At 52.0% G+C, this 23,156-nt stretch overlaps 1 protein-coding gene across 9 annotated transcripts in view; it reads left to right on the forward strand.

The window, feature by feature from the left end:
* AHNAK (AHNAK nucleoprotein) overlaps positions 1–23,156 on the forward strand; it is a 118,694-nt gene that overhangs the window by 15,593 nt on the left and 79,945 nt on the right. For 6 of the 9 annotated variants that reach the window (XM_067748716.1, XM_067748712.1, XM_067748717.1 and 3 more), the window contains exons 2-5: positions 3,682–3,785; positions 4,052–4,208; positions 4,627–4,814; positions 5,748–23,116. In XM_067748716.1, coding sequence (XP_067604817.1) covers positions 4,052–4,208; positions 4,627–4,814; positions 5,748–22,280 — 16,878 coding nt within the window. In that variant the 5' untranslated portion in view covers positions 3,682–3,785 and the 3' untranslated portion in view covers positions 22,281–23,116. Of the gene's footprint in view, positions 1–3,681; positions 3,786–4,051; positions 4,209–4,626; positions 4,815–5,747; positions 23,117–23,156 lie in introns of those variants that run through there. The other 3 variants (XM_067748718.1, XM_067748720.1, XM_067748719.1) reach the window with 1 other exon arrangement.

A 23,156-nucleotide genomic window follows, 5' to 3' on the forward strand; every position in this document is an offset into this window, starting at 1 on the left:
TTGCTTCCCCCTGGCCTGTGTGTACGGTGGCCCGGTTTGCTCGTGTGCTGGGTGGAAGTTTCATTGCTGTCAGCGTCCTCCCCACCGTGGGTGGGTGTGCTCCCTTCTGCCTTGGAGTGTCACCTCCTGTGTCCCGCCTGTGCTGGGCATATGGACAAACTTCTGTCCCTCTGCTGTGTATCTTGACTCCGGGGTTGGTGCGTGGAGGCCTTGAGGCCCGTGGGCCTGACTCTCGGGGGTGTGTGTGTATCAGTTCCTGTCATCTTGACGCTGACGCTGGCTGCGAGGTTGTCTTTGGCTGCTGCAGCCGTTAGGCTGGGTCCCCTCCCTGGCTGTTTTCATACTGGATCTTGGGCAGAAGGGGCTCTGTTTCCTGGGAGCAGTGGGAGAACATGTTCCTCTGGAGGTAACACCTGGCGGAGACCATCTTCCTGGGGCAAAGAGTCTGTCTCCTGGGCCTTGTCCCGGATTTGCCTGGGTGTTGCCCCCAGTCTGCAGAGGTGGCATGGGCAGAGCCCTGCTGCTCTGCACATCCTCCTTTGTGGTTTTGAACTGTCAGGGCAGCTTCGCTCTTCTCTAGCCGCTTCTGGCCTGAATTACACTCTGTCCCTGCAGCCTCAGTTGCGTATCCTCTCTACCTTGAAGCTGGAGTGGCCTCACCAAATCACTCCTTTTTTGCCCTCCAGGCAGCCCTGTGTCTTAGAGGGTCTCCAGTCCAGCCCATCCCATCACGAAGGTTACTGTGAGCCAGTGTCGGGTGGACTGCGGGCAGGGAGCTAGCAGTCCTGGGTTCTAGGGCCCCAACACTCCGCCATTCTCAGGGCTCTGGACCTCACTATCCCCATCTGTAAATAGCAGGTGGTGCTGTCCCACAGGACTTTGCAGCGGTAGAAATGTTCTGTACTTGCGCTTCTAATATGGTCGCCCTGCGTGGCTGTTGAGCTCTTGAAGTGCGGCTACTATAACCAATGGACTAAATGTTTAAGTTAAATTAACTTACATTTAAATAGCCACATGTGGCCTAAGGTTTCTTCCACTCCGAGGGCTTATGCCACTTGACTGAATGTGTGGAATTCCCCAAAGCTCCAGAGACCCTGCTTTGGGCAGCAGCAAGGTGGAGCCCCAGCCCCCCGGGTAGCTGGCTTCACCTGACTTGTGCGGGAGGAGAAGGAAGGCCCATCTGGGCTCGGTACAGGCCCCAGGGGTGGGCGAGATGGAGGGCTGGGACCCAAGTGCAGAAAATAGGCCCTTGCCACCGTGGCCTCGAATCTCCTATCAGCACCCCCGTGCCCGGCCAGGTCAGATGAAAGAGGAGGGGAGTCTTTCCTGGCTGTGCCAGGAGGTGAGGCCTGAGCCAGAGCAGGCGTGGTGGTTGGCAGCCCTGCCTGGCCGGGAAGCCAGCGGGTGCCCTGCCAGGGCCAACCTGCAGCCTTGGGTCCAGTGCCTCCTCTTCTCACGGACTGTGGCCCTTTCTCTGCTCAGGATGGCCTCCTCGCTAGCCCCAGGGGTTGAGGCATGTGGTACATCCCTCCTGAGCCTCCCAGCTGTGCTTCCCTGGACTCCGGGCCTGGGGCTCTGTGCCGAGCAGCTGGCAGGGAAGCCCCCTGCCTCTCACCGGGCCCCAGCCCCTCTGGCCCCCGGGGGTCTGGCCCGTGAAGCACTTGGTCGATCGGGTTTTAGGTGTGACCCTTGGCGTGTCTGGAGCTACTGCGGCCGCAGTGACTCACTGGGGAAGGAGGGAAGGTGGGGCTGAGACGTGGGCGAGGGTGAGCTGTCTGGCTTGCTGCCCCATCGCTGCCTGCTGGCTCAGCACCAGATGCTGGGCTGAAAAAAGGGGCCCTGCTCAAGGAGGAAGAGGGGCGTGCCAGTGCAGGCGGTGGCTTCGGGGATCTGAGAAGCCCTCGGGTGGAAGCCCTTTCCTTCCCTGCCCTGCCTGACTCCTTGTCTGCAGGGCTGGCTTCTCAGTGCTGGATGCCGGGGGAAGGCACCATTTAAGCTCCAGCTTGCTGTTTCACTATGGGTAGGGTCAGCGGGACTTCCGGTAGGAAGGAAGGAGGTGAGTTCCTCAGCTCACACCTGTGCCAACTGGCTGCCGCTGGCCTCCTAGCCGGCACCTGTGCTGACGTAACTACCACGTGAGCGAGTGCAGGTGGTTGGCGAACCGGGTGTCTGTGGCTGTTTTCTCCGGTGTTGTGATCTGCCTGACACTGGAAGTCCTCAGTGCCTATGAATTTCCATGAATCCTGTCCTCAGAGGCAAACTCAGCACCTTCAAGACTCCATTTAGATTTCATTCCCCCAGAAGGCTCCCAAGCCTTCCGGAACGTTCAGAGGCGAAATTGGTCATGCCCAGAGCACCTTGCTCATAACTTATATCCGGGACAGAAGCTAAGTCTTTTAACTCTCCATAGCTGGCACGTGGAGTGCATTCAGTAAACGTTTGGAGGACGCATGAGTGAAGTTAGGTGATAGCCTGATGCAGTGTAGAGTTCAGTGCTGGGCTGAGCTGTGTCTGTCCCTTGCTAGACTTCTCGGCAGTGTCCTGTACAATGTTGGACATACAGGAGACGATCAGTATGCATGTATTTATTGATTGGTTGGCTAATTTCTGGGTGTCAGCAGATTTAGGGAGGAGCTTTGGGCGAGGTTCTCCACGATTTATAGCACCCCCCGCACGGTTTCACAGGCGTACTTCTGGGTGTCTGGAGGCTGGAGGCCTGCCTGGTGTCTTCCCCGGCGCCTCTGCAGCCGACAGTTCATCCCGTGGCTGGAGGGTGTCTTTGCTCCCTCAGTGCCCGCACCTATGGGGGCCTGGTTTCAGGGCCCAGCAGGTGTAGCCAGATGGGCCCTGACTCACCACGTCCTTGAGGCAGCACAGCTGGACCGCAGCCTCTTGGGCTTGGGCCGGTGCTGGGGGGCCTGGGGCTTCCATTGTTTGGCCTCTGCCTGTGGCAGGGCTCCTGGAGCTCCCAGCTGGCGAGCGTCCCCCTGGTTCTGAGGCTGGGGTTAGGGTGACCCGGAGTCACTCACTGTCGGCCACTGGCGGAGGGAGGGCACCACCAGCCAGCCCTGCTTGCAGGTTGCCAGTGGCCCCCAGTGCCGGAGAGTCTGAGGAGGGGTCTCGCACAGGTTAGAGCTGCAGGCCTGATATGGCATCGGAGGAAGAGTTACAGGCTCAGAGCCCGATCGTAGCTGCTCTCTCACGGTGCACCCCCGGCCGGCTGGCCTCTCCGAATCTCGGTTTCCCCACCTGCACTATGGGGGCTGAAGCTGTTACAAGGGACCTAATGAGAATGGGGTTGTTGGGAGGCTCCGATGGGCCAGAGCTTTTCTCACATGCTTTCTCTTGCTCCTTCAGTCCTCATGGGAATTCTTTATCGTCTCCATTTTCTCAGATGAGGAAATGGAAGTTCAGAGAAGTTAAGTGACTTGGCCCGGGTCACACAGCCGGGAAGATGCAGAGCCAGGATTTGAATCTGAGTCTGGCCTCTTCCAAACCCCCTTCCTGTGATCCCAGGCTGCAGAGTCTTGTGTGAATGGAGCTGATGACAGTAGCGGGGTTGGGGATTTGGTTTGGCCCGGGGGGGTGGGCAAAACAACCGGCCGTCTCTTGCACAGCAGCTGGTCGGGGTTTCGACAAGCCAAGTGCTGAGTGTGAGCCCGAATGTGACCTTCTCCCTAGGCTGTGTGACCGAGATTCCCAAGAGAGAGACACTCCGAGAAGAGGAGAGGAAGGAGGGGCGGGCTTCTGGCAAGGCATCCGCTCCTGAACCAAGTCCTGCCAAGGTCAGTAGGAGGGAGGGTGACGAGGGCGGTGGAGGTGAGAGGATGGGGAGGGCAGAGACCCGGGAGGCACGTGCTATCGGGAGGCAGGGCCGGGGGGGACAGGACGAGGGGCCGGTTGCCTCCGCTGCGGCTGTGTCCACCGTCCACCTTGGGAGCCCGCCCACAGTGGAGGCAGGCACCTCGGAGACAGTGCCCCACGCCCAGGGGGATCCCTGGCTTCCCCATCCCCTCATGCCCCCACTGCCCCGTTTCCTTACCTCATCCAGATGGAGAAGGAGGAAGAGACGACCCGGGAGCTGCTGCTGCCCAACTGGCAGGGCAGCGGCTCCCACGGGCTGACCATCACCCAAAGGGACGATGGCGTCTTTGTGCAGGAGGTGATGCAGAACTCCCCTGCGGCCCGCACTGGGGTGGTCAAGGAGGGTGAGTTACCTCGGGGTGCGGGCTGCTGCTGGGGCGGGGAGGGGGAGGGTGCTGGAGGGAAAGGCAGGGCAGCACAAGTGGGTGGGTGGTTGTGGAGGGCTGGGTCCCAGTGGCATCGGGATGGCCGGTACCTAAGCCCTGCCCTCCCCTGCCCGCTCTCTATCCTCGGTTCCCTCACAGTCCTCGCGGGAGGTGGTCCTGAGGACTGGTGGACGCGCCGTCCTCTGTTCCGACTCCACCACCCATGAGCTCTGCCACTTTGGGCAAATTAGATGGCCTCTCTGCCTCAGTTTCCTCATCTCTACAATGGGTGTTACCACACCTGCACGTCAGTCTGAGGGCCCGGCACAGAGTGGTTGTGTGTTGTGTCCCCGAGACCCTGGGTGGTCTTACCCGCTTCCCGCTCCTCCCTGCTCAGGGGACCAGATCGTGGGTGCTACCATCTACTTTGACAACCTGCAGTCCGGAGAGGTGGCCCAGCTGCTGAGCACCATGGGGCACCACGCCGTGGGCCTGAAGCTGCATCGCAAGGGGGACCGTTCCCCTGAGCCCGGCCAGACCCGGACCTACGATGTCTTCAGCTCCCACAGCCCTGACGTGGTTCTGGTGAGTGCCTGGCCGGCTGGCCGTGCCCTTAGCTCCCCCGACCACGCCGACGGGCTGGTGTCCCTTCCTGAGCCTCTGTCCGCCCGCTGGGCAGCTTGTCCTTCCTGGCTTCTCTCCTACTCTCACCCTCTGCTCTCTGTAGAGCCAGCCTGTTTCTCCTTTTCACGTGTGGCTGCCGCTAAAAGTCTTCTGTCAGTCTCTTCCGAGGGTCCCCGCCTGGGGACCCACTCGTTGGTCTATTCCTCGGTGCCAGGAGGAAGTTGGCTGCTTTGCAGGCATCTTTGAAATGATTTCACAGGTGCCCAGTTCTGCCTCACAGACATCATTTTTCTACTTCCAGAGGCCTGGACTCATCTGTGAGTCAGAGGCTGGGCAGCAGAGTGCCTGAGGGACAGTTCTCTGCTGCTTCTGATGGCTTGTTTATTTAACACATAATGAGTCCTCAAAGTGGAAATGTTAACCCTGGCACAACCAGGCTCAACAAATGCTTTCCGAAGGGTCCCTGGGAGGATTCCCCTGCAGATTAAACAAACAAGCCAGGCAGGTGAGAGGCGAGAGGTGAGAGCTGAAGGTCCAGTCAACACGGAGCTAGTCACCGGGAGGTGTCCCTGAGACCTGCTGGGCCGATTCGAATCTAGAATTGATTGTAAATCCTTCTCCCAGACTCCACTGTCTGGGAGTCTACCTGTCCCCACTCCCCATGGCTTTTGCTTACCAGAGATTCCCCAAGTAATTTCTGTTCTCCTCCTGTGGTGTGGCCGTCAGCCCCTCTCTTCAGTCCCCTGTGCTGTGTCCCAGGAGGCTCCGTGGGCCTCCCTTACGGTCCCGGCTTCTTTGGGAAACAGGCAACCATGCTGTGGGCTGGGCTGCGGCCAGGCGGCTGTCACTCACGCAGACGCTGCTGCAACCTGTGGGGGGCATGTGTTTCTGCAGAGCGGGGATGACGAGGAGTACCAGCGCATCTACACCACGAAGATCAAGCCTCGGCTGAAGCCGGAGGATGGAGTGGAAGGGGAGCCTGGGGAGACCCAGAGCCGCACCATCACGGTGACTAGGAGGGTCACAGCCTACACTGTGGACGTGACAAGCCGCGAAGGAGCCAAGGACATCGACATCAGCAGCCCTGAGTTCAAGATCAAGATTCCACGGCACGAACTGACTGAAATCTCCACCGTGGATGTGGACACCCAGCCTGGGAAGACAGTGATCAGACTGCCCTCGGGCTCGGGGGCACTGTCGCCCACCACAGGCTCCACTGTGGACATCCAAGCAGGGTCCATTTCCACTTCAGGACCAGAGCTCCAAGGTGCTGGCCACTCGAAGGTCCAGGTCACCGGGCCTGGGATAAAGGTGGGAAGCCCGGGTGTCAGTGTCAGTGCAAAGGGCTTGGACTTAGGTAGCAAAGGAGGGGTCCAAGTCCCAGGGGTGGACGTTCTGTCTTCTCTTGGGGGTGGGGCAGCAGAGTGGCAGGGCCCAGCTCTTGAGAGTGGCAACGATGGGAAAATTAAATTTCCCTCCATGAAGCTCCCAAAATTTGGTGTCTCAACAGGGCTTGAGGGTCAGGCCCCAGAGGCAGGGTTGAGTGTTTCTGCCCCTGAATTCTCTGTGGGGCACAAGGGTGGCAAGCCGGGCTTGACCATTGGCGGGAACATCCAGACCCCTCAGCTAGAAGTCAGTGGTCCCTCTGCCAGTATTAAGGGGCTTGAGGGGAAGCTGAAGGGCCCCCAGATCACTGGGCCATCCCTTGAGGGTGACCTGGGCCTGAAAGGTACCAAGCCACAGGGGAGTTCAAGGGTGGACATCTCTGTGCCCAAAATCGAGGGCAGCATCGCTGGCTCCAGGGTGGAAGTTCAAACTCCTAACATTGATATTCACGGGCCAGGGGGCAAACTGAATATGCCCAAGGTGAAGGCCCCCAAATTCTCTGTATCAGGTTCTAAGGGAGAGGGAGCTGGCATTGATGTGACACTTCCTGGGGTCTCTGGGGATGTTGGCCTACCTGAGGTTGCTTCTGGGGGACTGGAAGGGAAGGTGAAAGGTCCTAAAATCAAGACTCCTGAAGTGATTGTTCAGACACCTAATATCTCCATGCAGGATGTGGATCTGAGCCTCAGGTCCCCTAAACTGAAAGGAGACATTAAGGTTTCTGCTCCTGGGCTTCAAGGTGATGTTAAAGGCCCTCAAGTGGCAGTTAAAGGCGCCAAAGTGGACATAGAGACACCCAGCCTAGAGGGGACCGTGACTGGCCCCAAGTTTAGTGGTCCTTCTGGGAAAGAAGGAACCTGCAAGATCTCTATGGCAGACGTAGACTTAAATGTTGCCGCACCAAAGGTGAAAGGGGGTGTGGATGTCACGCTTCCAAAAGTAGAGGGGAAAGTCAGTGTCCCTGAAGTTGATGTCAGAGGCCCCAAAGTGGATGTCAGTGCCCCAGATGTGGACATTCATGGTCCGGACTGGAACCTGAAAATGCCCAAGATGAAAATGCCCAAGTTCAGCACTCCAGGAGTTAAAGGGGAAGGGCCAGATGTAGATGTGAATCTCCCCAAAGGTGATGTCAGTATTTCAGGGCCCAAGGTCAGTGTGGAAGCCCCAAAGGTCAACATAGGGGGCCTGGTGGGCAACCTTAAAGGTCCTGATGTTCAGCTGCCTGAAGTGAGTGTCAAGACACCAAAGATCACCATGCCTGATGTGGATTTGCATGTGAAAGGCCCAAAGGTAAAAGGACAGTATGATGTAACAGCAACAAAACTTGAAGGAGAGATGAGAGGCCCCAAAGTGGACATTGATGCCCCTAATGTGGACGTTCATGGCCCAGACTGGCACCTGAAGATGCCCAAGATGAAAATGCCCAAATTCACTGTGCCAGGGTTCAAAGCAGAGGGCCCCGAAGTGAATGTAAACCTGCCTGAGCCTGATGTGGACATTTCTGGGCCCAAGGTAGATGTCTGTGCTCCAGATGTGAGTATTGAGGGACCAGAGGGGAAATTGAAAGGACCCAAGTTTAAGATGCCTGAGATGAATATCAAAGCCCCGAAGATCTCCATACCAGACGTGGACTTACATTTGAAAGGCCCTAGTGTAAAAGGAGAATATGATGTCACAGTGCCGAAGGTGGAAGGTGAGATTAAAGTTCCTGATGTTGAACTTAAAAGTGCCAAACTGGACATTGATGCTCCAGATGTGGACATTCAAGGCCCAGACTGGCACCTGAAGATGCCCAAAATGAAAATGCCCAAGTTCAGCATGCCCGGCCTCAAAGCAGAGGTCCCAGAAGTGGATGTGAACCTGCCCAAGACTGACATTGACATCGCTGGACCCAAGGTGGATGTTGAACTTCCAGATGTGAATATTGAAGGACCTGAAGGAAAGCTGAAGGGTCCCAAGTTTAAGATGCCTGACGTGAATATCAAGGCCCCCAAGATCTCCATGCCTGATGTAGATTTGCATATGAAAGGTCCCAAGGTAAAAGGGGAATATGATGTTACAGTGCCAAAACTGGAAGGGGACCTGAAGGGGCCAAAGGTAGACGTCAGTGCCCCAGATGTTGGAGTTCACAGTCCTGATTGGAACCTAAAGATGCCAAAGATGAAAATGCCCAGATTCACCAGGCCCAGCCTTAAAGGAGAGGGCCCAGAATTGGATGTGAACCTGCCCAAGGCTGATGTTGACATTTCTGCACACAAGGTAGATATTAGTGCTCCAGATCTGAGCCTTGAAGGACCAGAAGGGAAGTTGAAAGGCCCTAAGTTTAAGATGCCTGAGATGCACTTCAGAGCTCCCAAGATGACCCTGCCAGATGTTGACATGGATTTTAAAGGACCCAAAATGAAAGGGAATCTAGATATGTCTGCACCAAAAATAGAAGGTGAGATGAAAGCTCCACATGGGGACATCAAAGGTCCCAAAGTAGATGTTAAAGCACCAGATGTGGAAGTTCAGGATGCAGACTGGAGTCTGAAGATGCCCAAGATGAAAATGCCTAAATTCAGCATGCCAGGCTTCAAAGGCGAGGGCCCAGATGTGGACATGAAACAGCCCAAGGCTGACATTGAGGTCTCAGGACCCAAGGTGGACACTGAAGCCCCAGATGTGAGCCTGGAGGGGCCAGAAGGAAAGCTTAAGGGCCCCAAGTTTAAGATGCCTGAGATGCACTTCAAGGGCCCCAAGATCTCCATGCCTGATGTGGACTTAAACTTGAAAGGCCCCAAAGTCAAAGGGGATGTGGATGTGTCTGTGCCCAAGATAGAAGGTGAAATGAAAGTGCCAGATGTGGACATCAGAGGCCCCAAAGTGGATGTTGATGTCCCAGATGTGGATGTTCAAGGCCCTGATTGGCACCTGAAGATGCCCAAGATGAAAATGCCCAAGTTCAACATGCCTGGCTTCAAAGGAGAGGGCTCTGAAGTGGACGTGAATCCACCCAAGGCTGACATTGATGTCTCAGGACCCAAGGTGGACATTGAAGCCCCAGATGTGAGCCTTGAGGGGCCAGAAGGAAAGCTTAAGGGTCCCAAGTTTAAGATGCCTGAGATGCACTTCAAGGCCCCCAAGATCTCCATGCCTGATGTGGACTTAAACTTGATAGGCCCCAAAGTCAAAGGGGGTGTGGATGTGTCAGTGCCCAAGATAGAAGGTGAAATGAACGTGCCAGATGTGGACATCAAAGGCCCCAAAGTGGATGTTGATGTTCCAGATGTGGACGTTCAAGGCCCCGACTGGCACCTGAAGATGCCCAAGATGAAAATGCCCAAGTTCAGCATGCCTGGCTTCAAAGGAGAAGGCCCTGAAGTGGATGTGAACCTGCACAAGGCTGACATTGACGTCTCAGGACCCAAGGTGGACATTGAAGCCCCAGATGTGAACCTTGAGGGGCCAGAAGGAAAGCTTAAGGGTCCCAAGTTTAAGATGCCTGAGATGCCATTCAAGGGCCCCAAAGTCTCCATGCCTGATGTGGACTTACACTTGAAAGGCCCCAGAGTCAAAGGGGATGTGGGTGTGTCTGTGCCCAAGATAGAAGGTGAAATGAAAGTGCCAGATGTGGACATCAAAGGCCCCAAAGTGGATGTTGATGTTCCAGATGTGGATGTTCAAGGCCCTGACTGGCATGTGAAGATGCCCAAGATGAAAATGCCCAAGTTCAGCATGCCTGGCTTCAAAGGAGAGGGCCCAGAAGTGGATGTGAACCTGCCTAAAGCTGACATTGATGTCTCTGCACCCAAAGTTGAGATTGAAGCCCCAGATGTGAGCCTTGAAGGTGCAGAAGGGAAGCTCAAGGGTCCTAAGTTTAAGATGCCTGAGATGCACTTCAAGCCTCCGAAGATCTCTATGCCAGACATTGATTTAAACCTCAAAAACCCCAAGGTGAAAGGTGATGTGGATGTTTCTCTGCCCAAAGTTGAAGGCGGTCTGAAAGGGCCAGAGGTTGACATCAAAGGTCCCAAAGTGGACATTGACGTCCCCGAAGTGGATGTTCATGGCCCAGACTGGCACCTGAAGATGCCCAAGATAAAAATGCCCAAGATCAGCATGCCTGGCTTCAAAGGAGAGGGCCCAGAAGTGGATGTGAACCTGCACAAGGCTGACATTGATGTCTCAGGACCCAAGGTGGATGTTGAAGTTCCAAATGTGAATATTGAAGGTCCAGATGCAAAACTAAAAGGTCCTAAATTTAAGTTGCCAGAAATGAATATAAAGCCTCAGAAGATATCCATGCCTGATGTTAGTCTGCATTTGAAAGGCCATAAAATGAAAGGAGATTATGATGTTACGGTTCCAAAAGTAGAAGGAGAGATTAAAGCTCCTGACATTGACACCGAAGGTACAAAAGTAGACATTAATGCACCAGATGTGGGAGTTCATGGTCCAGACTGGCACCTGAAGATGCCCAAGATAAAAATGCCCAAGATCAGCATGCCTGGCTTCAAAGGAGAGGGCCCCGATGTAGATGTGAACCTACCCAAGGCTGACATTGACGTCTCAGGACCCAAGGTGGACATTGATGTTCCAGATGTGAATATTGAAGGTCCAGAGGGGAAACTAAAGGGTTCCAAGTTCAAGATGCCAAGCATGCATATACAAACACACAAAATCTCTATGCCTGATGTTGGACTTAACCTGAAAGCCCCTAAACTGAAAACTGATGTAGATGTTTCTCTTCCCAAAGTGGAAGGAGACTTGAAAGGTCCTGGAATTGACATAAAATCCCCTAAAATGGATGTGGATGTTGGTGATATAGATGTTGAATGTCCAGAAGGAAAGCTTAAGGGTCCCAAGTTTAAGATGCCTGAGATGCACTTCAAAGCCCCCAAGATCTCCATGCCTGATGTGGACTTAAACTTGAAAGGCCCCAAAGTCAAGGGGGATGTGGATGTGTCTGTGCCCAAGATAGAAGGTGAAATGAAAGTGCCAGATGTGGACATCAAAGGCCCCAAAGTGGACGTTGAGGTCCCAGATGTGGACGTTCAAGGCCCCGACTGGCACCTGAAGATGCCCAAGGTGAAAATGCCCAAGTTCAGCATGCCTGGCTTCAAAGGAGAGGGCCCCGATGTAGATGTGAATTTACCAAAGGCTGACATTAATGTTTCTGGCCCCAAAGTGGACATTGATACTCCTGATTTGGATATTGAGGGACCAGAAGGAAAATTAAAAGGTTCTAAATTTAAGATGCCTAAGTTGAATATCAAAGCTCCCAAGATATCCATGCCAGATGTGGACTTGAATTTGAAGGGACCCAAACTGAAAGGAGAGATGGATGCTTCTGTGCCAGAACTAGAAGGTGATCTCAAAGGTCCGCAAGTTGATATCAAAGGTCCTAGTGTGGATGTGGAGGTGCCTGACGTTGATCTGGAAGGTCCTGATGCAAAGTTGAAAGGCCCTAAGTTTAAGATGCCAGACATGCACTTCAAAGCCCCCAAGATTTCCATGCCTGATGTAGACTTACACTTGAAGGGCCCCAAAGTCAAAGGGGATGTGGATGTGTCTGTGCCAAAATGGGAGGGAGATTTGAAAGGTCCCTATGTGGATGTGGAGGTTCCTGATGTTGATCAAGAATGTCCTGATGCAAAGTTGAAAGGACCTAAGTTTAAGATGCCTGAGATACACTTCAAGGCCCCCAAGATCTCCATGCCAGATGTGGACTTACACTTGAAAGGCCCCAAAGTCAAAGGGGATGTGGATGTGTCTGTGCCCAAGATAGAAGGTGAAATGAACGTGCCAGGTGTGGACATCAGAGGGCCCAAAGTGGACGTTGATGTCCCAGATGTGGACGTCCAGGGCCCAGACTGGCACCTGAAGATGCCCAAGATGAAAATGCCCAAGTTCAGCATGCCTGGCTTCAAAGGAGAAGGCCCTGAAGTGGATGTGAACCTGCACAAGGCTGACATTGACGTCTCAGGACCCAAGGTGGACATTGAAACCCCAGATGTGAGCCTGGAGGGGCCGGAAGGAAAGCTTAAGGGTCCCAAGTTTAAGATGCCTGAGATGCACTTCAAGGGCCCCAAGATCTCCATGCCTGATGTGGACTTAAACTTGAAAGGCCCCAAAGTCAAAGGGGATGTGGATGTGTCAGTGCCCAAGATAGAAGGTGAAATGAAAGTGCCCGATGTGGACATTAAAGGCCCCAAAGTGGACGTTGATCTCCCAGATGTTGATGTTCAAGGCCCCGACTGGCACCTGAAGATGCCCAAGATGAAAATGCCCAAATTCAGCATGCCTGGCTTCAGAGGCGAGGGCGCTGAAATGGATGTGAACCTGCCCAAAGCTGACATAGACGTCTCAGGACCCAAGGTGGACATTGAAACCCCAGATGTGAGCCTGGAGGGGCCAGAAGGAAAGCTTAAGGGTCCCAAGTTTAAGATGCCTGAGATGCACTTCAAGGCCCCCAAGATCTCCATGCCTGATGTAGACTTACACTTGAAAGGCCCCAAAGTCAAAGGGGATGTGGATGTGTCTGTGCCCAAGATAGAAGGTGAAATGAATGTGCCAGATGTGGACATCAGAGGCCCCAGAGTGGATGTTGATGTCCCAGATGTGGATGTTCAAGGCCCTAATTGGCACCTGAAGATGCCCAAGATGAAAATGCCCAAGTTCAGCATGCCTGGCTTCAAAGGAGAAGGCCCTGAAGTGGATGTGAACCTGCACAAGGCTGACATTGATGTGTCAGGACCCAAGGTGGACATTGAAGGCCCTGATGTTAATATTGAAGGACCAGAGGGAAAGTTGAAAGGTCCTAAGTTCAAGATGCCAGAGATGAACATCAAAGCCCCCAAGATCTCCATGCCTGACTTTGATTTGCACCTGAAAGGTCCTAAGGTGAAAGGAGATGTGGATGTTTCTGTGCCTAAGGTGGAAGGTGACCTGAGGGCCCCTGACGTTGACCTCAAAGGCCCCAAAGTGGATATTGATGTCCCAGATGTGGACATGCATGGCCCAGACTGGCACCCGAAGATGCCCAAGATAAAAATGCCCAAGATCAGCATGCCTGGCTTCAGAGGAGAGGGCCCAGAAGTGGATGTGAACCTGCCCAAGGCCAACATTGATGTGTCAGGACCCAAAGTGGACATTGAAGGCCCTGTTGTTAACATTGAAGGACCAGAAGAAAAGTGGAAAAGTCCAAAGTTTAAAATGCCTGAAATGCATTTTAAGACTCCAAAGATACCCATGCCAGATATTGATCTTAATCTAACAGGTCCAAAGATGAAAGGAGATGTGGATATCACATGCCCCAAGGTAGAGGGAGATTTTAAAGGACCTGAAGTTGACCTCAAAGGCCCCAAAGTGGACATTGATGTCCCTGACGTGGATGTTCAAGGCCCAGACTGGCACCTAAAGATGCCTAAGATGAAAATGCCCAAGTTCAGCATGCCCGGCTTCAAAGGAGAGGGCCCCGAAGTGGATGTGAACCTGCCCAAGGCCGACATTGCTGTGTCAGGACCCAAAGTGGACATTGAAGGCCCTGTTGTTAACATTGAAGGGCCAGAAGGAAAGTTGAAGGGTCCTAAGTTCAAGATGCCTGAGATGAACATCAAAGCCCCCAAGATCTCCATGCCTGACTTTGATTTGCACCTGAAAGGTCCTAAGGTGAAAGGAGATGTGGATGTTTCTGTGCCTAAAGTGGAAGGTGACCTCAAGGGCCCTGAAGTTGATGTCAAAGGCCCCAAAGTGGACATTGATGTCCCTGATGTGGATGTTCAAGGCCCAGACTGGCACATGAAGATGCCTAAGATGAAAATGCCCAAGTTCAGCATGCCTGGCTTCAAAGGAGAAGGCCCAGAAGTGGATGTGAATCTGCCCAAAGCTGACATTGATGTGTCAGGACCCAAGGTGGACATCGAAGGCCCTGATGTTAATATTGAAGGACCAGAGGGAAAGTTGAAAGGTCCTAAGTTCAAGATGCCAGAGATGAACATCAAAGCCCCCAAGATCTCCATGCCTGACATTGATTTTAATCTGAAGGGCCCCAAAGTGAAGGGTGATGTGGATGTGTCCTTACCAAAAGTGGAAGGTGAGCTTAAAGTTCCTGAAGTTGACATGAAAGGCCCCAAAGTGGACATTGATGCTCCAGATGTGGACGTTCATGGCCCAGACTGGCACCTGAAGATGCCCAAGATAAAAATGCCCAAGATCAGCATGCCTGGCTTCAGAGGAGAGGGGCCAGAAGTGGATGTGAACCTGCCCAAGGCTGACATAGACGTCTCAGGACCCAAGGTGGACATTGATGCCCCAGATGTGAATATTGAAGGTCCAGATGTGAAACTGAAGGGTCCCAAGTTCAAGATGCCAGAGATGAATATCAAAACTCCTAAGATATCAATGCCAGATTTGGACCTTGATCTTAAAGGCCCTAAAATGAAAGGAGAGGTGGATATTTCACTTCCAAATGTAGAAGGTGATTTGAAAGGGCCTTCTCTTGACATCAAAGGCCCGAAGATAGATGTAGATGCACCAGATATTGATATTCATGGCCCAGAAGGCAAATTAAAAGGTCCAAAGCTGAAGATGCCTGATGTGCATGTGAACATGCCCAAGATCTCCATGCCAGAAATTGACCTGAATTTGAAAGGCTCAAAACTTAAGGGAGATGTTGATGTTTCTGGACCCAAATTGGAAGGTGACATTAAAGCTCCCAAGTTAGATGTAAAGGGCCCAGAAGTGGACATTTCTGGTCCTAAGCTCAATGTTGAAGGCAAGTCAAAGAAATCTCGTTTTAAGCTTCCCAAATTTAATTTTTCAGGCTCCAAAGTTCAGACACCTGAGGTAGATGTCAAAGTCAAAAAGCCAGATATTGATGTAACAGGTCCAAAAGTTGACCTTAATGCTCCCGATATTGAGGTCCAAGGAAAAGTGAAAGGATCCAAGTTCAAAATGCCTTTCTTGAGTATTTCGTCTCCTAAAGTGTCTATGCCTGATGTGGAGTTAAACCTGAAAGGTCCTAAAGTCAAAGGAGACTTAGATGTTGCAGGTCCTAATTTAGAAGGTGATTTTAAAGGACCCAAAGTGGACATTAAGGCACCAGAAGTTCATCTTGATGCACCTGATGTGGATGTTCATGGTCCAGACTGGAATTTGAAAATGCCCAAGATGAAAATGCCCAAGTTCAGTGTGCCCGGCTTAAAAGCAGAAGGGCCAGATATGGCTGTGGATCTGCCAAAAGGAGACATCAACATAGAGGGTCCCAGAGTGGACATTGAGGGCCCAGAAATCAATGTGGAAGGTCTAGAGGGAGGCTTAAAAGGTCCCAAATTCAAGATGCCTGATATGAATATCAAAGCTCCCAAGGTCTCCATGCCTGATGTGGACTTACACTTGAAAGGCCCCAAAGTCAAAGGGGATGTGGATGTGTCGGTGCCCAAGATAGAAGGTGAAATGAACGTGCCAGGTGTGGACATCAGAGGGCCCAAAGTGGACATTGATGTCCCAGATGTGGATGTTCAAGGCCCTGACTGGCACCTGAAGATGCCCAAGGTGAAAATGCCCAAGTTCAGCATGCCTGGCTTCAAAGGAGAGGGCCCCGAAGTGGATGTGAACCTGCCCAAGGCTGACATTGGTATTTCTGGCCCCAAAGTGGACATTGATGCCCCAGATGTGAATATTGAAGGTCCAGATGCGAAACTGAAGGGCCCCAAATTCAAAATGCCAGAGATGAATATCAAAGCTCCCAAAATGTCCATGCCTGACCTTGACTTTAACCTGAAGGGCCCCAAACTAAAGGGTGATGTGGATGTGTCTTTGCCAAAAGTGGAAGGTGACCTCAAGGCCCCTGAGGTGGACATCAAGGGCCCCAAAGTGGACATTGAAACTCCTGATATTAACATTGAAGGCCCAGAGGGGAAATTGAAGGGGCCCAAATTCAAGATGCCAGAGATGCACCTGAAGGCGCCCAAGATCTCCATGCCTAACATTGACTTAAACCTGAAGGGGCCCAAGGTGAAGGGTGATATAGATGTTACCCTTCCCAAGACTGAAGGAGATCTGAAAGGCCCTGAGATCGACATCAAAGGTCCCAAAGTGGATATTGATGCTCCAGATGTGGATGTTCAAGGCCCTGATTGGCACCTGAAGATGCCCAAGCTAAAAATGCCCAAGATCAGCATGCCCGGCTTCAAAGGAGAGGGGCCAGAAGTGGATGTGAACCTACCCAAGACCAACATTGACATGTCAGGACCCAAGGTGGACATTGAAGGCCCTGATGTTAACATTGAAGGACCTGAGGGAAAGTTGAAAGGTCCTAAGTTCAAGATGCCAGAGATGAACATCAAAGCCCCCAAGATCTCCATGCCTGACTTTGATTTGCACCTGAAAGGTCCTAAGGTGAAAGGAGATGTGGATGTTTCTGTGCCTAAGGTGGAAGGTGACCTGAGGGCCCCTGACGTTGACCTCAAAGGCCCCAAAGTGGATATTGATGTCCCAGATGTGGACATGCATGGCCCAGACTGGCACCCGAAGATGCCCAAGATGAAAATGCCCAAGTTCAGCATGCCTGGCTTCAGAGGAGAGGGCCCAGAAGTGGATGTGAACCTGCCCAAGGCTGACGTTGATGTCTCAGGACCCAAGGTGGACGTTGATGTTCCAGATATGGACATTGAAGGTCCAGATGTGAAACTGAAGGGCCCCAAGTTCAAGATGCCTGAGATGAACATCAAAGCCCCCAAGATCTCCATGCCTGACTTTGATTTGCACCTGAAAGGTCCTAAGGTGAAGGGAGATGTGGATGTTTCTGTGCCTAAGGTGGAAGGTGACCTAAAGGCCCCTGAAGTTGACATCAGAGGTCCCAAAGTGGACATTGATGCCCCAGATGTGGACGTTCATGGCCCAGACTGGCACCTGAAGATGCCCAAGATAAAAATGCCCAAGATCAGCATGCCTGGCTTCAAGGGAGAGGGGCCTGAAGTGGATGTGAACCTGCCCAAGGCCGACATTGATGTCTCAGCACCCAAAGTGGACATAGACACTCCTGACATTGATGTTCATGGTCCAGAAGGGAAACTGAAGGGCCCCAAGTTTAAAATGCCTGACCTGCACCTCAAGGCACCCAAGATCTCCATGCCTAACGTTGACCTGAATCTGGAGGGCCCCAACGTAAAGGGTGATGTGGGTGTTACTCTGCCCAAAGTTGAAGGTGACCTCAAGAGCCCTGAAGTTGACGTCAAAGGTCCCAAAGTGGACATTGATGTCCCAGATGTGGATGTTCAAGGCCCAGACTGGCACCTGAAGATGCCTAAGGTGAAAATGCCCAAGATCAGCATGCCTGGCTTCAAAGGAGAGGGCCCAGAAGTGGATGTGAACCTGCCTAAAGCTGACATTGATGTCTCAGGACCCAAGGTTGACATTGATGTTCCAGACGTGAATACAGAAGGTCCAGATGCAAAACTGAAGGGCCCCAAGTTCAAGATGCCAGAGGTGAACATCAAAGCTCCTAAGATCCCCATGCCTGGCATTGACTTAAATCTGAAAGGACCCAAAGTAAAGGGAGATGTGGATGTTTCTCTGCCTAAGGTGGAAGGTGACCTCAAGGGCCCCGAAGTTGACGTCAAGGGCCCCAGAGTGGACATTGATATTCCAGATGTGGACGTTCATGGCCCAGACTGGCATCTGAAGATGCCTAAGGTGAAAATGCCCAAGTTCAGCATGCCTGGTTTCAAAGGAGAGGGCCCCGAAGTGGATGTGAACCTGCCTAAGGCTGACATTGACGTCTCAGGACCCAAGGTGGACGTTGATGTTCCAGATGTAAATATTGAAGGTCCAGATGCAAAACTGAAGGGCCCTAAATTCAAGATGCCGGAGATGAACATAAAAGCCCCTAAAATCTCCATGCCTGACCTTGACTTTAACCTGAAGGGCCCCAAAATGAAGGGTGATGTTGATATCTCTCTGCCCAAAGTTGAGGGTGATCTCAAGTCCCCTGAGGTGGACATCAAGAGCCCCAAACTGGACACTGACACTCCTGATATCAGTATTGAAGGTCCAGATGGAAAACTGAAGGGGCCTAAATTTAAGATGCCAGAGATGAACATTAAAGCCCCCAAGATCTCCATGCCTGACTTTGACTTAAGTCTGAAAGGGCCAAAGGTAAAGGGGGATGTGGACTTTTCACTGCCTAAGGTAGAAGGTGATCTGAAAGGGCCAGAGGTGGACATTGAAGGTCCTGAAGGGAAACTCAAAGGACCCAAATTTAAGATGCCTGATGTCCATTTTAAAACCCCACAAATCTCCATGAGTGACATTGATTTGAACTTGAAAGGACCTAAGATAAAAGGAGATTTGGACAGTTCCATCCCTAAACTGGAAGGAGATCTGAAAGGCCCCAAAATAGATGTTAAAGGCCCTACGCTGGACATAGACACTCCTGATTTTGACATTAATGGTCCAGAAGGGAAACTGAAGGGCCCCAAGTTCAAGATGCCAGAGGTGAACATCAAAGCCCCTAAGATCCCCATGCCTGGCATTGACTTAAACCTGAAAGGACCCAAAGTAAAGGGAGATGTGGATGTTTCTCTGCCTAAGATGGAAGGTGACCTCAAGGGCCCCGAAGTTGATGTCAAGGGCCCCAAAGTGGACATTGATGTTCCAGATGTGGACGTTCATGGCCCAGACTGGCACCTGAAGATGCCTAAGGTGAAAATGCCCAAGTTCAGCATGCCTGGCTTCAAAGGAGAGGGCCCCGAAGTGGATGTGAACCTGCCCAAGGCTGACATTGACGTTTCAGGACCCAAGGTGGACGTTGATGTTCCAGATGTGGATATTGAAGGTCCAGATGCGAAACTGAAAGGCCCCAAGTTCAAGATGCCGGAGATGAACATCAAAGCTCCCAAAATCTCCGTGCCTGATGTCGACCTGGATTTGAAAGGATCCACAGGCAAAGGAGATTTCGATGTGTCTGTCCCTAAGATTGAAGGGACTCTCAAAGGCCCCAAAGTAGACCTTAAAGGTCCAGGTCTGGATTTTGAAGGCCCTGATGCCAAACTCAGTGGCCCACATTTGAAGATGCCCTCACTGGATATATCTGCCCCTAAAGTAACTGCGCCTGATACTGATTTGCATCTCAAGGCACCCAAAATTGGAGTTTCTGGTCCCAAATTAGAAGGTGGTGAACTGGACCTCAAGGGACCCAAAGTTGATTTCGAAGCTCCAAGCTTAGATGTACACGTGGAGAGCCCAGATATTAACACTGAGGGGCCAGATGTGAAAATTCCCAAATTTAAGAAGCCCAAGTTTGGGTTTGGGGCCAAAAGCCCCAAAGCTGACTTCAAATCACCTTCCCTCGATGTGACAGTTCCTGAGGCAGAGCTGAATGTTGAGGCTCCTGAAATTGGTGTTGGTGGCAAGGGCAAGAAGAGTAAGTTTAAAATGCCTAAAATTCACATGAGTGGTCCTAAAATTAAGGCCAAAAAACAAGGATTTGATGTGAATGCTCCCGGGGGTGAGATTGATGCCAGCCTCAAGTCTCCTGATGCAGATGTCAACGTTGCAGGGCCGGATGCCTCACTTAAAGTCGACGCGAAATCTCCCAAGACCAAGAAACCTATGTTTGGAAAAATGTACTTTCCAGATGTCGAATTTGACATTAAGTCACCTAAATTTAAAGCGGAAGCTTCCCTCCCTGGCCCCAAAATGGGGGGTGAAATCCAGGCACCTGGCCTGGATGTTTCCTCACCAGAGATTAACGTGGAAGGTCCTGACATCAAGCTGAAAGCTCCCAAGTTCAAGGTGCCAGGTGTGGATGTCTCAGGGCCAAAAATAGAGGGCGACTTGAAAGGCCCCAGGGTGCAGGCAAACTTGGATGCATCTGACATCAACATTGAAGGCCCAGATGCTAAAGTCAAAGCACCGTCATTCAGCATTTCTGCCCCTCAAGTCTCCATCCCTGATGTGAATGTTAACTTGAAAGGACCAAAGATAAAGGGTGATGTCCCCAGTGTGGGACTGGAAGGACCAGATGTAGATCTGCAAGGTCCAGAATCGAAAATTAAGTTCCCCAAGTTTTCGATGCCCAAGATCGGCGTCCCTGGTGTGAAGATGGAGGGTGGGGGAGCTGAGGTCCAGCTGCCCTCTCTAGAAGGAGGCTTGAGCGCACCAGATGTTAAGCTTGAAGGGCCCGATGTGTCTCTGAAAGGGCCAAAAATAGACTTGCCTTCAGTGAACCTCTCTGCGCCAAAAGTCTCTGGACCTGACCTTGACCTGAACTCGAAAGGACCAAGTTTGAAGGGAGGCCTGGATGTATCTGTTCCCAGCATGAAGGTGCACGCTCCTGGGCTTGACCTCAGAGGTGTCGGTGGAAAGGTGAAGGTGGAAGGTGATGGTATGAAAGTGCCTGGAACTGATGCCACAGCAATGCTTGATGTCGGTGCGCCAGATGTGACCCTGAAGGGACCAAGCCTGCAGGGAGACCTGGCTGTCTCTGGTGACATCAAGTGTCCTGAAGTATCAGTAGGTGCTCCTGACCTAAGCTTGGAGGCACCTGAAGGTGGTATCAAACTTCCTAAGATGAAGCTGCCCCAGTTTGGCATCTCCGCTCCAGGGTCCGACTTGGACATCGGTGTCAAGGGGCCACAAGTCGCTGGAGAACTAAAGGGGCCCGGCATAGATTTGAACCTCAGAGGCCCGAACCTGAAAGGGCCTCAGATCTCTGGCCCTCAAATCTCAGCACCAGATGTGGACTTGAACTTGGAAGGACCAAAAGCAAAAGGCAGCCTCGGGGCCAGTGGTGACATGAAAGGCCCCACGGTTGGAGGAGGTCTTCCGGGCATCAGTGTTCAAGACCTAGAAGGAAACCTCCAGACGCCTGGACTTAAGTCATCCAGATGTGAGGTGGAGCTGCCAGGTGTGAATGTGAAACTCCCAACCGGGCATATTTCTGGTCCTGAAATCAAAGGTGATCTGAAAGGTTCAGGAATAGGTTTCCACGGGGCCCTTCCTGACATTGGCATGAAAGGGCCTTCCTTTAACGTGGCATCTCCTGAGTCAGATTTTGGTGTCAGCTTGAAAGGCCCGAAAATCAAAGGAGGCATGGATGTTTCAGGGGGTGTCAGTGCCCCAGATATCAGCCTGGGTGAGGGGCATGTGAGCGTCAGAGGTTCCGGCGGGGAGTGGAAAGGACCCCAGGTCTCCTCTGCTGTCAACCTGGATGCACCTAAGTTTGCCGGAGGACTTCATTTCTCAGGACCAAAGATAGAAGGAGGTGTCAAAGGAGACCAGATTGGACTTCAGGGTCCTGGGCTGAGCGTGTCTGGGCCTCAAGGTCACTTGGAAAGCGGATCTGGAAAAGTAACATTCCCCAAGATGAAGATCCCCAAGTTCACCTTCTCTGGCCGTGAGCTGGTTGGCAGAGAAGTAGGGGTGGATATTAACTTCCCTAAAGCGGAGGCCACTGTCCAGTCTGGTGCCGGAGAGGCCGAGTGGGAAGAGTCTGATGTAAAACTTAAAAAGTCCAAAGTCAAAATGCCCAAGTTCAACTTTTCCAAACCTAAAGGGAAACCTGGTGTCACCGGCTCACCGGAAGCATCCATTCCAGGGTCCAAAGGTGACCTGAAGAGCTCCAAGGCCAGCCTAGGCTCTCTGGAAGGAGAGGCAGAAGTCGAAACGTCTTCACCCAAAGGCAAATTCTCCTTATTCAAAAGCAAGAAGGCACAGCACCGCTCAAATTCCTTCAGTGAAGAAAGGGAGCGTTCTGCATCTTCTACCCCTCCGGGAACTTTGGAGTTCGAAGGTGGGGAAGTGTTGCTGGAAGGCGGGAAAGTCAAAGGGAAACATGGGAAGCTGAAATTTGGTACCTTTGGTGGATTGGGGTCAAAGAGCAAAGGTCATTATGAGGTGACTGGGAGTGATGATGAGGCAGGCAAGTTACAGGGGAGTGGAGTGTCCTTGGCCTCTAAGAAGTCCCAACTGACATCTTCTAGCAGTGACAGTGGGACTAAAGTTGGCATCCAGCTTCCCGAGGTGGAGCTGACAGTTTCCACAAAGAAAGAGTAGCAGGCCTCTGTGTGTGTGTACATATATGTATAAAAATACATCAGCCTTGGGTGAGTTTGTATATAAACTCCAAAGAGAAACCCGCCGACAGCCTCAGCAGTAACGCAAACACCTGGCCTCTGGCAGGGGCGAGCGCTGAAAAGACAAGCGCCTATAGGCTCCTCCTGGAGCTTTACAGATAGGTAAAGAGTTCTAAGTTCTTCGTCCAGCCCGTGTGCAAAGTCAACAGTATTTGCCTTAAGATTTCAGGTTTTTGTTTTTGCATTGAACGCTGAGAGCTCCTGTTTACTAAGCAAGCTTTTGTGTTTATTATCCTCATTTTTACTGAACATTGTTAGCGTTGGGGTCATGGAAACCCACTTTTTCATTGTAATGACTTTTGGGGCTTCTGTTAGTCAGGGTGGGGGGTGGAGAAGGCAGTAGAGGGGGGCCAGACCTTCATTTCTCCTGCCGTCCGGATCTACTCAAACAGGAAACATCCAAAGATGGCTGAGAGGAGCCGCCAGGCAGGGCGTGTGGGTGTTTCTAGAATTCTTTAGCGTTGCTTTTTCTTCCCCAGGGGTGGCGGTCCCAGCCCGTTTGGGGCTCACCATGAGAGGGAATTTAGAGTCTGTTTGCAAATTAGCCAACCCACCGACTCGACACGAGGGCCTTCCATTCTGTGTGTTGTAAGAGAAATGTTTTCTTTGTGATCGCCACGTTCCTGATATTAATTCTGATTTCTTTTAACAAATGTTATCGTGATTAAGGAAATTTCCAGCACTTTAATGGCAAATTAATTGAGAATGTAAGAAAATGGATGCTGTCAAGGGCAAATAAAGCTGTTTATTAACCCGGATGTTAACCCGGATGTCCTGTGCCTTTTATATTCTGTAA

Source organism: Pseudorca crassidens, chromosome 9 (genome assembly GCF_039906515.1).
Source record: "Pseudorca crassidens isolate mPseCra1 chromosome 9, mPseCra1.hap1, whole genome shotgun sequence".
Lineage (NCBI taxonomy): Eukaryota > Metazoa > Chordata > Mammalia > Artiodactyla > Delphinidae > Pseudorca > Pseudorca crassidens.